Raw genomic sequence first — 14,401 nt, forward strand, 5'->3', positions numbered from 1 at the left:
CCCCTGTGCTGTTGCCAAGCTCTTATGTAAGGCAGCTTATCTCCAACTCCGTTGTAGAGCGAATCAGACTTGCCACCTCCACTGGAGCTGAATTTAAAGTGCTGTCAGTTCCATCTAATTATGTGCTTCAAGCAGAAGGTTTGAGAAACTCGACGCACCTTCAGAGAAACGTTTACCTCCTGTTCCAGCAGGTAGACACTCCCAAGAAATCAGCGTAAAGTCTGTTCACCAGCTTTTTTTTTCCCTCTCAGGTTGTCCACGCCTCCTTTAAAAAGTCTTAAATTGTTGCATCTAAAATTAACCCTTTAAAATGTCTGAGTTTGAAAATGCTTGATTGCAACACAGCAGGATCCCCCGGCAACCACCCATATCTATAATAGTTTTTCAGTCTTAAATTTAATTCAAGGTCTTTGTTTTTGGAATTTGACATTCGGAAACATGTGGATATCCTGTTTCTGTGTCTGTTTCTGCAGAAACTAGGCCTGTCACAATAACAAATTTTGCTGGACAATAAAAATGGTCAAAGTAATGATTACGATAAATAATGATGTCTGTGTTTCGTGAAAATTTATGGGATTTTTCGTAGCGTTAGATTAATGTTGGACATCAAATCGGCGTGGCTCCTAGTGTTGAGCTTGCATAAAATTCAGAGGTGGGTAGAGTACCGCAAAAATTTACTCAAGTAAGAGTAGAGATACTTTGACATGTTTTTATTCAAGTAAAAGTAAAATGTAGCCGTCCAAGAAATGACTCCGGTAAGAGTAAAAAAAGTATTTGGTTAAAAAATGATTCAAGTACAGAGTTACTGATACAATTATCAATCACAATTATTTAAATAACAAAATCAAGCAAAAATATTTTTTCCCCAAACCAATTTCTTTCAATAAAAAAAAAAAACGGATGAAATTTTAACAAAACACTGCAGGTGTGTGTCTGTGTGTGGTGAACTTTTGGTTAAAACATGTTTGTTCTTCATTCAGTGGGTAGAGAATCCAGAAATTTTACTCAAGTAAGAGGAGAGATGTTTCACAATAAAATGACTCGGGTAAAAGTAAAAAGTACAGCGCAGTAAAAGTACTACTCAAGTAGATGTAATTGAGAAAGTGTAACTAGTTACTTCCCAGCTCTGACAGAATGAATACTTTGCTTTCTTTTGAGCCTGAGAAAAGCTTCAAATTATATAGAGACTCAGTCCAAGTGAAATCCTGGGCTGACCCCTGAGTAGCGTTGGCCTGGTTTGACCTCTCAGATGGTTCTCCTCTATAGTTACTATGGGCTTGGATTTTAGTGAAGTTATCGCCTACAGATCTCAAGATAAATGTGCAAGAGAGCCGTCGGTAGCTAAAACTCTTAACGGACAAGATCAGAACCAGCCAGGATCCGTTTCTGGTTCTTCTGGGATCCATTCGGGACGGAACAGAAGGCTCGTCTGTGCTCTCTCGATCCTGCGTCACTCGCATTTCTAACAATTATCTGATTACAGCGTTGGTGCCGAAAATGGACCAAGAGTTAAATTTAGAGCATCTGGTCCCCACTACGGCTTTATAGCTCTGCTTCCCACACAACCTGCCACACATTTACATGTTAACCTAATTACACGGCCGCCCGCTCTGCGGTCCACCCAGACGGCTAAAGTTTCCTGTCTCTTGACGTCAAGATGGGCCCTTTGAATTCTGCTGAAGAGTGCGCTCGCAGTCAGTCGCACATGTGCTGCTCGACAAACTAGACGAAAAAGAAAAAGTTTTATTTGGTGGCCAAAAATAGGTTTTCCTAAAAGAGCTTTGTTTTTGGGACTTGTTTGGAGCATACCCAGCTGGTCTTACACCCCAGGTTAAAAATAGTAAGGCGTTACAGGATTTTAAAACAAAACTATGATGATGATGATGGTTGCTTTTGAATTATTATTTTTTTAAACAGAAAATGAGTCATTATTTCTGCTGCTGCTAAAATAATAGAGTAAATTCATTATTTCCACATGTCACTGATATAAAAACTAGCTGAGTTTAATCCTCCTTCACTCAGCAACAACATTCACACCTAGAATAGTGTCGATTCTAGAGCGACTTGGTTGTCCTTACGGATGGTGCAATTACTAATCGTAAAAAAGATCACATTTTTATTACGCTAATTAGCTATTAGCATGATTAGCATCACCAAAACAAAAAACAGTCATTTGTTTTCCCTTGAAAATGTCGGTCCCGTTACTTTACCAGGTGTCCTCCTTCCTTCATTTTTTATCATCTTTTATTGCTCTTTAACTTTATTTAAATGTCTCGCTGATGGTTAGACTAGCTAACGTCCACGCCGAAAAGTGTTGATTTTAGAGTGACTTAGTTGTGCTTATGTATGGTGCAATTACTAATCGTAAAAAGATATATTTCTATGATGCTAATTAGCTATTAGCATGATTAGAATCAACAAAACAAAAAAACTGTTGCTTGTTTTCCTTGAAAATGTCAGTCCTGTTACTTTAACCGAAAACCATCCATCAGTGCTCTATAACTTTGTTTCAATGTGACTTAAATTGTAGGAATGGTATTTAGGGGAAAATTTGCGGTTTAAAAATCATTAATTTATGCTTTTTAAAGAAATTAAAAAAAAAAGTTCTCAGAAAGGAAGTAGGAACCTTCACATAAGCATCACTGAAAGCTTAAATCGTCGACAACTTGATCTTCAGACTTGTGGTTGGAGTCTGTAGCAAACTAGCTCCTCAGAAATAAACACTGTAAGATAATAGGCTTAATTTTACTGCCTCTACCTTTTCTCCAGTGTGCCGTAAGAGCAGCAACACAAGGCCGCGTTCTGGTCCTGGAGGGGCTGGAGAAAGCAGAGAGAAACGTCCTGCCTGTCCTCAACAACCTCCTGGAGAACAGAGAGATGCAGCTGGAGGACGGACGCTTCCTGATGTCGGCCGAGCGCTACGACAAGCTGCTGCAGGTCAGGACGGCGGCGCGCATCTCAGTCAAAACCTTCTGAGATTTGGAAATTTGGAAAGTGAAATAGTGAAAAGTGCTTTCTTTCTACGTCTGGGCTTTTCAGGAGCACACCAAGGAGGAGCTGGACAGCTGGAAGATTGTCCGCGTGAGCGAGGACTTCCGGGTCATCGCTCTCGGTCTGCCGGTTCCCAAATACAAGGGCAACCCTCTGGATCCTCCTCTCCGCTCTCGCTTCCAGGCCAGAGACATCTACTACCTTCCATTCAAGGTCCGAGCAGAGCCCTGCACTCTGTTAGCACGTCTCAATAGGGAGGTTGACTGAGCAAACTGTTCAAAAGTGACACTAAAGAGAACCACGCCCCCACCATGAAACTGCCACCACCATGTTTCGAAAGAAATTAGTTGATAAGTAGGAATACTTGTGATTGTTGTGGCTTAAAATTTCTGATTTTTGCGGCAACCTTGTTCAAGTAGATGCAGTCACAGCTGTGAATTTTTTTTTAACTTTATATTTGCCCCGCATCACTTATGCCCATGACTGTATACATGGTACAAGCAGAACCTACAGAACATCTCAAAATCATTTTTTGTACACACACAAAAAAATAACTAATGTTACTATTAAGTGTTGTGAAACAGGAAGTTAAATTAGAAGGGAGCTAAGGCGATTGGTCAAAATCCAGCTGATTTGCAGTGATTGGTCAGAAATGAAGGAAATACAGAAAACGTTACAGTGATTGGTCAGATTTACAGAAAAGTTATTTGACTGGTGAAAATTGCAAGTCTGTGCGCAGTTTGCCAACGATGAGTGAATTTGCGTTAATAGTTGCGATCGCAACATTACAACTTCCTGGAGGGAACTATTCTACTTTATTAAGGCGCTGAATTGTTGATAAATAATGAGAACACCCCTGTAGCTTTTAGGTTTTGAAAGGATGTGCACTGCAAAAAACAAAATCTTACCAAGTATTTTCTTTAGTCTCTAGTTCAAATATCTTAGTACACTTGAAATGAGACAAAACTAACTTGCAAGCAGCTTTTTGGCAAGATGTAAGAGCTTATTTAGAGTCAATAATTCCTTAATATTGATGAGAATGTGCAAGTTCCACTTGCATATTGTTTCACTTATAACAAGACATTTTTCCCATAAGTAAAATAACTTCCCAAACAAACTAGTACATTTTTATCAATATTAAGAATTATTGACTTAAGCTCCTATTTCTTGCTGAAACATTACTTGTAAGTTAGTTTTGACTTACTTCAACTGTACTAAGATACTTGCACTAGAAACCAAACCAAAAATACTTGGTAATATTTAGTGTTTTTTGCAGTGATGCCGCCACTTCAGTTCTCATCTTTCCACTTGCAGGACCAGCTGGAGTTGTTGTACAGCGTGGGGCCAAATGTTGCTGCTGAAAGGTGAGACATCATGTTTGGAATACTTTTCAGATGGGTTGTGAAGTGCCTTATGACGAGCCTCGTATTGTGTTCGGTGTCGTAGGGTTTCCCAGCTTCTGTCACTCGCCACAACGCTCTGCTCCCAGGAATCCTCCAGTCTGGGCCTCCCCGACTTCCCTGTGGATAACCTGGTTGCTGCGCTTCACGTTCTGGTACGATTTAGGAAGATAAATCAAAACTGACTTAAAAAAAATAGAAAGAGAGCAACAAAAAAAACGCGTTATTGTTTATGTTTTGTTGCTGCAGAACACGTTCCCCATGCTGTCCTCCCAGCAGCTCGTCCAGAGACTTTATCCCTACAAGAGCATCCTGGGGAAGGACGGACACACTGCGGTGGAGAGTGTGTTGAGTGTGAGTGCAGCAGATTCGTTTAGTTTTAAGTGGCTTCCTTCCATCAGCATTCAATGAAAACCTGACAGACGTGTTGCTCCTCATCACTCGCAGCGGTTCGAGCTTCTGGACGGCCGTCGCCAGGCAGCGCCCAGCAACGTTTTGAGCGTCTCCTCCTCCAGTGACCGTGACGGCCACGCGGATGTCACAGTGCAGGCTGCTGATAAGAAAATCACCTTCCAGGTATCAGGACAGCAACGTCTGCTGCCTAGCATGTCTACCTGGAGTTAAAACTGTTTTCTTTTCTTTCATTTGATCTTAACTTGCCTGCCCATCTTGGATATGTCTGGTTTTAGTTTGGTCGATCTTCCATGTGGTTTTTTTCCCCTCACTCTCATTCTTCTCATTCTTTTGACATTGTTGCATTGGAAGCTGAAATTTAAATGACTGATTTTAAGCAATGAAAAAATACAAAGGCTGATTCATTTATCTTTTTTTTAATCTTTTCTTAAATCTAACATCTGATTTCATTGGTACTTGATATTTCAAGAAATATCAAGGTCTCAAACTAATAAAATGTCCAGTTTATACTGCATGGTATAAACTTCCGTTATAGGGATAAGAGAGAAATAGCTTATCATAAACATAAGTACAAGACTTTGAAAGAGTCCAGTGGAGATAAATCCATCAAACTGATCATCTGATTGTTTTTGGCAAATAAATAATTACCTCTAAAGAAAAGTACGTAAAAACTCCTAAGGACATTGCAGCTGAAGAGAAGTCGTCCAGATCATTAAGAACGTCAAGGCGAGAGCTGTGAATGCAGGGATGAAGGCATCTGGACATCCCATAACGTCCAACAAATATCCTGCAGCGTTCAAACAGTCCATGCTGGAGGTCATTTGTTGGATCGTTCGATTTATCCGTCCTGAGCATGGTTAAAACTTCCTCCAGAGATGACCTCTTCCAAACATCTCAAACCATTTGCTACCAAAGCTTTGATGCGTTGATGTAATTTCAGGTTCCAGCAGGCGACAAAGAGCCGCGGCCGCCCAACAGCAGCGCCACCTTCATCAACACACCCAGCCACTCACAGCTGCTGGCTGAAATGATGCAGTCGCATATGGTGAAAGATTTGTGCCTGATAGGCGCCAAGGTAGAGAACACACAGCTTCCACACACACACACACACACACAAACACTGTCTGATGTTTCTACCGTTGTCATGGTTCCCAGGGATGCGGGAAGTCGGTGATAGCAAGAGAGTTTGCCGAGATGCTGGGATACAGCATAGAGCCGGTCATGCTCTACCAGGTAAATAAGAAACATTCAATCTGCTGCTTTTAGTCAATTTTTTTATCTGTGAAAGTTGGTGCAGAAAATAGGAACATCTTCTCTACATAACCGTTTATAGGGAATGCCTGGGGTAGTTTTCTGGGGGCAATTATTACCAACTACGCTGCTGTTGCATTTACCAGAGTTATGTACCACAGTACAAATTTACCCCAGGAGAGACGCCTGGTGGTGAGGAAGTAGTTTTTCCTTCATCAGAGGGAGAGTATGATGTAAAATTGACTTTTTTGATATCATGTTATAATGTACCATCATCAAAACTATATCTGGAATGTTGATTTGATTCTTTCACGCATGTTTGAGAAATCCGTTAATCTCTCCTGGTGGCCATGCAAGGGTCCCACCAAGCCCCGCCTCCCACTCAGCTCCTCCAGACTAGCGGCAGCAGGAGTTATCAAACTCCTGGTGGAACAGCGCATCTGCTGAACTCATCATAAGAACTTCTTCTCAGTCCAATACTCCTAAGAACGTTTGCTAACGGCTTAACTGAGAAACCTTGTGATGACTTCCAGAAGGCAGAGTTTTAGAAAGAGCAGGACCTTCTTAAAGAGACAGAGGCCCAATTTCAAGTCTATAAACTGTGAACTAAAATTTTGTTTAAGTCATGTTTGATATATTCAGCATATTTGTAGAAATTAAAGGAAACATGATTGTGCGGAAAAAAAAAAAGTTTTTATGTCGTTTCCTTCAGTGGTCCTTGATGCAGCGCCATCGCAGGCCAGGGAGGAAACTGGCTTTTCAAAGGGTTTGGTTCATTTGACACAGTGCAGTGTGAAAACGAACCGCACCAGCTGAAAACTCAAACCGATTTTATAGCACTATAAAGTATCCATAAAAGTGGAATGGGACTGACAGCAGTGCTTTCTAAACATTTTCTGTAATTTCAGGGATTATTTGACTTTGTGTCTACAATGAAAAAAAAAAATTCCCTGTATAAATAATGGCTTTCATGATTTACGTGACCCTGGAGCCTCTGCTTTGATGGCAGATCCAGGACCGGACCGAATCTGAGGCACCGATTCGGTGCAGCAGGACGGTCAGCCGCTCTCTAAGGAGACACTTTCACAGCTCAGCAATCACTGCCTGGAACAAATGACCCAACTCTGCTTGTCTTCCCACTTCTACCCTTAAACTGTGCTGTGACATGTTAGCATGATATTAAATATGACAGGGTTGCTCAGCAGAGCCCCCCCCTAACAGAAAAAGTGCCATTAGGTGTTATCTGTAAAGCAGAGATATCCTGTTTAGCAGCCGGGTCAGATCATGTGGGGACAGAGTTAATAGAGCTGATGGAAAAAGACCCTCAGGTTTCTGTTCTCATTCACTTGGTGGGATTGTTGGTTTGCATTTTCTTTTTTTCAAACAGTCTCTGCTGAAAACCAGAATCTGTATGTTACTGAGTGTTTGCTTAAAAGAGCCAAGTTTAGACGTTATGCATGGCTGCATGAAATAAATCTGTCACTCAGCTCAGCAGTCCATTGTCAGCCAGTCAGCTTTATCTATGTATCACTTTTCAAGTTCAGGGAACGCGCTTCATAAAGATAAACAAACCTTCTGCAGAATAAATTATGGTATGATATGAAAAGATGGACAAATATCATTATCTGATACCTGATATTTATCGATATATATTTCTACCTTTGCAACAGCGTGAAAAAACAACCACACGGCTGACTTTAGTGTCCTGCTTCACTTAGACGCCCCTCAGATGGAAATGAACGATGGTTACTTTTCAGATGTTTTTGTTTATATCCATATAATTCACTGATCAAACTTTGTGAACATTTTTCTACGTGTACAAGCTCAAAATTTCACCTCGCCGTGCAAGTTTCATAAGAAATGAATGGAGATAAATATTTCTAAATGAACAAAAGGACTTCCTTAAACATTCCTGAATATGAAACCCTTTGAAACTTAGAATCTCCAGACATGTTTGGCTCGAGAAAATTAAACTTAAAAAAAATAAATAAATCTGCATACAGTGGCGTTTTTTGATGCATGGGCAGTTGTCCAGGGCGTCATCAGAAAGGGCAGGGGACACCCAAGAACTAGGAAAACAATTATATCTTCTCTGTCCGTTGTCTCTTCAACAACTGCTCTACTACTTTTATGCATGTGAAGTGAAATAAGTTTCCTTAAATTGCTGTTGAGTACAAGAAATCAACATTACCTGATTTCTGCGGGGGGGAAATAAATCATAATTTATTGTATTTTAATTGGTTGAAGTGCAACAGAAGGAGGGGCTTTCCCAGGGCACCATTCTTGTGGACATATTTCAAGATTTAAAGCTTGCAAAGTTAGTCAAAGTTAGTCATAGTGATTAATCGTGATTAATCACAGCATTAAAGGGATCTATCTGATCAAATTTTGTATTTGCACTAATAAAAACCAGAGTCTGTCCAGTTCTCATCTTTCAGTTTGTAAGGAATTTGTTGTGGTCAGACAAGACTTTGAGGAAGACACAACATCCTCTGACTTTTTGCTACTTTTTTACACTTTTTCTCCTTTTTTCTCCCCCTTTCCCAGTCACTTTTACTCAGCCCATCTGACCTCTGCTACTTGTCGCTTTCCTTCCAGGATATGACAGCCAGAGACCTCCTGCAGCAGAGGTACACCCTCCCTAACGGAGACACAGCGTGGCGGCCGTCTCCACTGGTAACCGCCGCCATGGAGGGCAAGCTGCTGATTCTGGACGGCATACACCGGGTCAACCTGGGAACTCTCGCCGTGCTCTCCAGGTACTCCTTCGTTTATTTCCCCATCATGCTCAAGGAGTCTGGAGCGAGGAGTTTTCCAGGGTCTTTTGCGTGACAAACGGCGGGCGTCTCGACTCAATCCGCAGCGTTTTGTCTGGCAGGTTGCTCCATGACAGGGAGCTGGACTTGTATGACGGGACCAGGCTGCTGCGGTGGGACAGATACCAGGCGCTGAAGGAGCAGCTGCAGTTTAGCGACCAGCAGCTGCAAGAAAGGTGAGCACAGACTCAAACAGACAGGCTAGCAGCAGAGAAAGTGGATCCACTGGGTTTTTATCAGCATTTTAGAAATCCTCTGGCAGCAAACGTCTAAAAATGCTGTTCCTGTTCGACCTGCATCGTCTGTTAGTCCCAGAAATGACATGAATCTACGGAGTTCAGACCAAAAACGGTTTAAAGTGTGAAGGAATACAGAAAACAGGAGATAATTCAGACTAAATGTTTGATTTTCTAAAGGCCTAATCTGCCTAAAACTCCACCTGCTTCTCAAAAACCTCTGAAGGACTGTTTTACATTTTTAGATAATGTAGTTTTAATAGGTTTGGGTTTTTTTTTAAGTTATTGTTTATGTGTAATGTTCCTTTTTTTTGCCTGATGAAATGTCCTCACATTCACCCTGTGTGTGTTTGGTTCCTAAAAAGCCAACCAGGCAGCAGGAAGGAGGTTTGTGGTGTCTGGCTTAGTTTAACACACTTCCACTTCCTCTCCTCCTGTGGTGCAGACTGCACTGTGTGTTATGTATATATGTGTGTGTGTGTGTGTGTGTGTGTGCGTGTGTGTGTGTGTGTGTGTGTGTGTGTGTGTGTGTGACCAGTTTAATTTTACTTGGTGTCCATGAAAGTAAAATTTTTAGCTTTTGCCACATAATTCAGCCTTGATCTCTCAGTTTATCTAAATGAATAGTGTAACAAACAAATCAGTAAATTAATGAACTTCTGATTTGGAAGGCATTAATGAATAAATCTCCAATAAATCTCCTTTTAGCAAATAGAAATAATTGTACGCATTCCAACTAAAACAAGAGCTAGAATGCGCACAAGTTAATCGCTGTCTGTTATCAGACAGTGAGGAAAAAGGTGGATGTGTTTTTTATTTGGTGTATGTAAACTTCTAGCTTTAGCTGTATTTATTGCAGCGAAAAGCAAATAATCAATTTGTTAACACATCTTTAAAAAGACTTAAATTCACACATAAAATTAAGGCATTAAAATGTCTTAAATACACAAAGGTAAGTTGGTCTTCATCGTGTTAATCACAGGTCTTACATGTTGTTGTGGCAGGTCTGTTTAATCTCAGATATTCTATGTAGTTAGCAGCCGCCTCTGCCTGCGGTGGCTGCAGAGTAAATATATCCGGCGTGGGCGTCTCTGTGGTTTGATGGAAATGGACTTTGCTGTCTTCTTGAATCAGAGGAGCTCATCGCCAGCTGTCACAAGTAGTCCTTTCAATTTGGACGTAAATTAGATGAGACACACACACACACACACACACACACACAGACACAGACTCATTTAGAGTGGTGACCCTCCCTCCCATCTCCTCAGCTTGGACATGGCTGAACAGATGTTGGACAGTGTCCTCTGCTGCTCGTGTGCAGCTGTTACTCACTGCGTGTGTGTGTGTGTTTTCAGGTCCATTTTTCCCATCCACCCATCGTTTCGGGTGCTGGCCCTGGCAGAGCCCCCCGTTGTGGGGGCCAGCAGCAGCAGCAGCAGGGGCCAGCAGCAGTGGCTCGGCCCAGAGCTGCTCACCATGTTCCTCTACCACTCCGTCTCCCCTCTGGCTAAAGCAGAGGAGACAGGCCTCATACAGGGACTGGTGAGTCTCGCACACTAAAACTTTCTTATGTTCTTTCCGTGTGTCTGTTTTGTTTTTTTCTTCCTCAGTCTGTCTGTCTCTGTCCTCAGGTCCCCGGTGTTCCAGAGGAAGCAGCGGAGCAGCTGCTGCACCTCACACACAGCCTCCGTCAGACCAACGACCCCACTGTGAGTCCGCCGCCGCCCATTATCGGGTCCCCCAACCTACCTCTCCGTGTCGTCACGGTAACCTGTAGGGTGTGTCTCCCCAGGCGCAGTCTCTAGCCTCGTCCCTGTCCACCAGACAGCTGCTGAGGATCTGCCGCCGCCTCTCCCAGTACCCTGATGAGAGCATCTCTCACGCTGTCAACAAGGCCTGTCTCTCCAGGTGAAGCTACACACACACACACACACACACACACACACACACACACACATCCTGGCACCTAAAAAAAAGTAGGTTAATTGATGAAGAATCGGAAGAAACTTTCTGCTTTAAAAACAGAAAGTTAAACAGCTTAGTCAGTCTCTTACTTGTTTTATAAAGATCATTTGTTGAAATAATTTTGAAGTTTCTTCAAACAAACAGCAGTTAGTAACGGTGTAGAGATAAAGATGAGCTTCAGTTACAGAAACTAATTTGTCTTCTTTTCTCTCTTCTTTCCTTTCCTTCTTTCTTCTTCCTTACTTCTTTTGTTCTTTCCTTCTATCCTTCCTTTCCTTTTTCCCTTTTATGATTTCATATAATGTTGCAACAAGTGTTTTTTTGAAAATGAGAATTTATTTTCTCATTGAGGTTTTGTCTTGTATAAATAAAAGGCCAAATAATAATAAGAAAAAGTCTCAGAATAAAAGCCCATAAAGAAAATACATTCCGCTTTTATTTTATTCCCATGCTGGGATCCATTAGGCAAATTGTTCATGTGTGTTTTAGTCATGTCTCAGTTTGAATGAGCATGGTCTTGTTTGTATTTTTGTGTTTCTAAATGTGTGGTTAGGTTCCTGCCCAGCCTGGCCCGGGCCTCTCTGGAGAAGACCCTCAGCAACTGCTCCATACAGGACGCTGCAGATCCTGCTGGACAAACACGGGACCACAGCTGTGAGTCCCACCCACTGCTACCGGATCTCAAAAACTATTACGCTTAACTAGAGGCGCACCAATTGCAGTTTTCACCGAACACTGAAGCTGTATCCTTCATGGCTGTTCTCCGTCTGCCTCCAGGTGTGGTCCAGGATGGCGTGTTGACCATCGGCAAAGTGTCCGCTCCTGTCTACAACCCCGACCATAAGACGAAGGTTCCAGACGTTCTCTTCTATGACAACCCTCAGGTAACGCAGCAGACATCCAAGGTCGCTTCACCGTTAAAAATACACGATTTTCATGTCCCTAATTATGTAGATTTTGTAGACTGGGTCAGGATGAGGTTCTGTTGCCATGACATCACCGTCTAGTTTTGTGTTTTTTTATAGTTTTGGCGTCAGCTGATAATCTGCGGGTTACTGTTTGATGCTTTAAGAGTGCGCCAGAGTGATCAGATTATTATTAGCTGAATTTTTGAGAAATTAGTCCTGATTGCCATCAGTTGGAGCCTCTTCAAGCATTCAGCATGCTGAGCTAAGTGTCTTTTTATGGGCGTGGACAGAGAGTCTGCATAGAGTAGTAAGAGATGAAGAGCTTTTATTTGGTCATTGTTGTAGAATTTAAAGTGTAACTAACCTCCAAATCAACTATTTTTTGCAGTTAAACTGGCTTAATAGGTTTACTAGAGTTCTGTCTTTTTGTTTAGTGCAAATTTTGACATTTTCAGGGAAATTTGTTTAGTTCTGCATTATTTTTTGTTTAAACCCATCTCAGTTCTGGCCCTTTTACCGTATTTTCCGCACTATAAGGCGCACCGGATTATAAGGCGCACCTTCAATGAATGCCCTATTTTAAAACTTTTTTCATATATACTATATATATATACATATATAACTTTTTTCTCCGGTCGCGTACAGCATGTTCGTGGAGAACGTGGTGCTAAATGATCTGCAGACAATCTGATTCTAGACAGTCAGTAGGTAGATAGGTCAGTCAAACTTTATTAACAAACCAGCGTTCTGACAACTATCAAAGCATGCACCGCGTGCTTCTTCTTCTACGGGGGAAAATGAAGTCGGCGGCTGCTTACCGTAGATGCTAGACCTGTTGTGGCTCAATATTGGTCCATATATAAGGCGCACCGGATTATAAGGCGCACTGTCTGCTTTTGAGGAAATTTAAGGTTTTTAGGTGCGCCTTATAGTGCGGAAAATACGGTAGTCAAACAGTGCCAAAACAGTTGAGCTGCAGAGCGTTGTTGCCATAAAAACTGAAGTTATTATCTTTGGACCTGAAGAAGAACTCAGTGAACTGATTCTGTCATTACAGATAGAAACTAGTGATCAGGTCTGAAATTTGGGTGTAGCAATGAACTCTGACCTCAACCGTCAGAGTCACATCAAGACCATCACGAAGTCGGCCTTCTCTCACCTGAAGAACGTGAGAGAAGTCATTCTAGGATTAAATTACTAATGTCCCAGCAAGCTCTAGAGAACAAAACTCAGAAATTTTGACATTAATCTCAGAAATGTAATCTCAGAAATTTCTGAGTTCCAAAATTTCTAAAAGTCCGAAATTTTGGACTTTGGAAATTTTGGAAAGTGTGAAATTCTCAAATTTTATTTCAAAACTTTCTGTGATTAATCTCACTGATTTTTCTAGAAAATTTTCAACTTTTCAAACTCAGAAATTTCCAACGTTTTTTCTAGAAAATTTCTGAGTTTTTTTTCTAGTACGTTTTTGACTTTTCAAACTCAAACATTTCCTTTTTTCCCCAGAAAATGTCTTGAGCATGATCTAAACATTTCAGCATAAAAAGTTTTTTCAGCCGAAGGTTTTTGCTTTTTTTCTGTCTACAATGGCCCTAATACGCCGTCGTAACTGGCAATGATAGCGGTGAGGAAGAATTCCCAATCTTTTTATGATCTCTTTAAGGCTCATGTTGACATATGATCCATTGCTTGGTTGTGATCTCATGCTACTGGAGCAACTTAAACCACCACATCTATCAGCTCCCTATGACTAGAAGACAAAACCTGCAATATGTGGAGATCTATCCATCTCCACATATTCTGGTTTTTGTTTACTTCGCGTTCGGCGTTGCCCCGTGCGACCAGACCGCAGGACGCCAGAAACGGCGTCCAACACAGGTAAATAAAACTCGATCTGAGCGTTGCCGTGCGACCCAGATTCATGCCCTGCTCCCAGTCTTCGCCCTGCCCCTTTTCTCCGTGTTGGAGGGTGAAAAAGCTCAAGAAACGATGAGAGGAGAGAGGGTGCCCTACTTTTGCAGTGACCTAGCTTTCAGAGTTAGAAGCGTATTTATGAGAAGAAGAATAAGAGACACGGGCGCGTACGTCCACAAACCGGTCCGTTTTGAGCTCCTTCTCACATGTTGTGTTTGTCTCTGCAGCACATGATGGTGATGGAGGACATGTTGAAAGACTTTCTGTTGGGGGAACACCTCCTGTTGGTGGGGAACCAGGTGGGTAAAACATCCCAGCGTCATGTTGTCACGCGTTTTTAGGGACGAGGCTGCAGCTTCAGGATTGAAAGCAGTACAAAAATCACAAACGGTCATTACTTCAACGGAGATTCCTGTGACAGATAGAAAAAAAAGCTCTAATTGTTATGGAATTGTGCAGAAGCTTTCACTTCTTGTAGTGTTTTAGTTTCATGTGTATTTCTAAAG

The 14,401-nt window shown here is 41.7% G+C and overlaps 1 protein-coding gene across 2 annotated transcripts in view; it reads left to right on the top strand.

Moving 5' to 3' along the window:
• The window catches only part of vwa8 (von Willebrand factor A domain containing 8), a 66,956-nt gene that overhangs the window by 8,048 nt on the left and 44,507 nt on the right, over window positions 1-14,401 (top strand). For both annotated transcript variants that reach the window (XM_008437498.2, XM_008437489.2), the window contains exons 5-20: window positions 2,770-2,937; window positions 3,040-3,204; window positions 4,306-4,355; window positions 4,438-4,546; window positions 4,641-4,745; window positions 4,839-4,967; window positions 5,746-5,880; window positions 5,961-6,038; window positions 8,655-8,815; window positions 8,935-9,048; window positions 10,464-10,650; window positions 10,740-10,817; window positions 10,901-11,016; window positions 11,627-11,727; window positions 11,851-11,957; window positions 14,123-14,194. In XM_008437498.2, the coding sequence (XP_008435720.1) occupies window positions 2,770-2,937; window positions 3,040-3,204; window positions 4,306-4,355; window positions 4,438-4,546; window positions 4,641-4,745; window positions 4,839-4,967; window positions 5,746-5,880; window positions 5,961-6,038; window positions 8,655-8,815; window positions 8,935-9,048; window positions 10,464-10,650; window positions 10,740-10,817; window positions 10,901-11,016; window positions 11,627-11,727; window positions 11,851-11,957; window positions 14,123-14,194 (1,875 nt within the window). The remainder of the gene's footprint in view (window positions 1-2,769; window positions 2,938-3,039; window positions 3,205-4,305; window positions 4,356-4,437; window positions 4,547-4,640; window positions 4,746-4,838; window positions 4,968-5,745; window positions 5,881-5,960; window positions 6,039-8,654; window positions 8,816-8,934; window positions 9,049-10,463; window positions 10,651-10,739; window positions 10,818-10,900; window positions 11,017-11,626; window positions 11,728-11,850; window positions 11,958-14,122; window positions 14,195-14,401) is intronic.

The sequence above is a fragment of the Poecilia reticulata genome, linkage group LG2 (assembly GCF_000633615.1).
Source record: "Poecilia reticulata strain Guanapo linkage group LG2, Guppy_female_1.0+MT, whole genome shotgun sequence".
Taxonomy (NCBI): domain Eukaryota; kingdom Metazoa; phylum Chordata; class Actinopteri; order Cyprinodontiformes; family Poeciliidae; genus Poecilia; species Poecilia reticulata.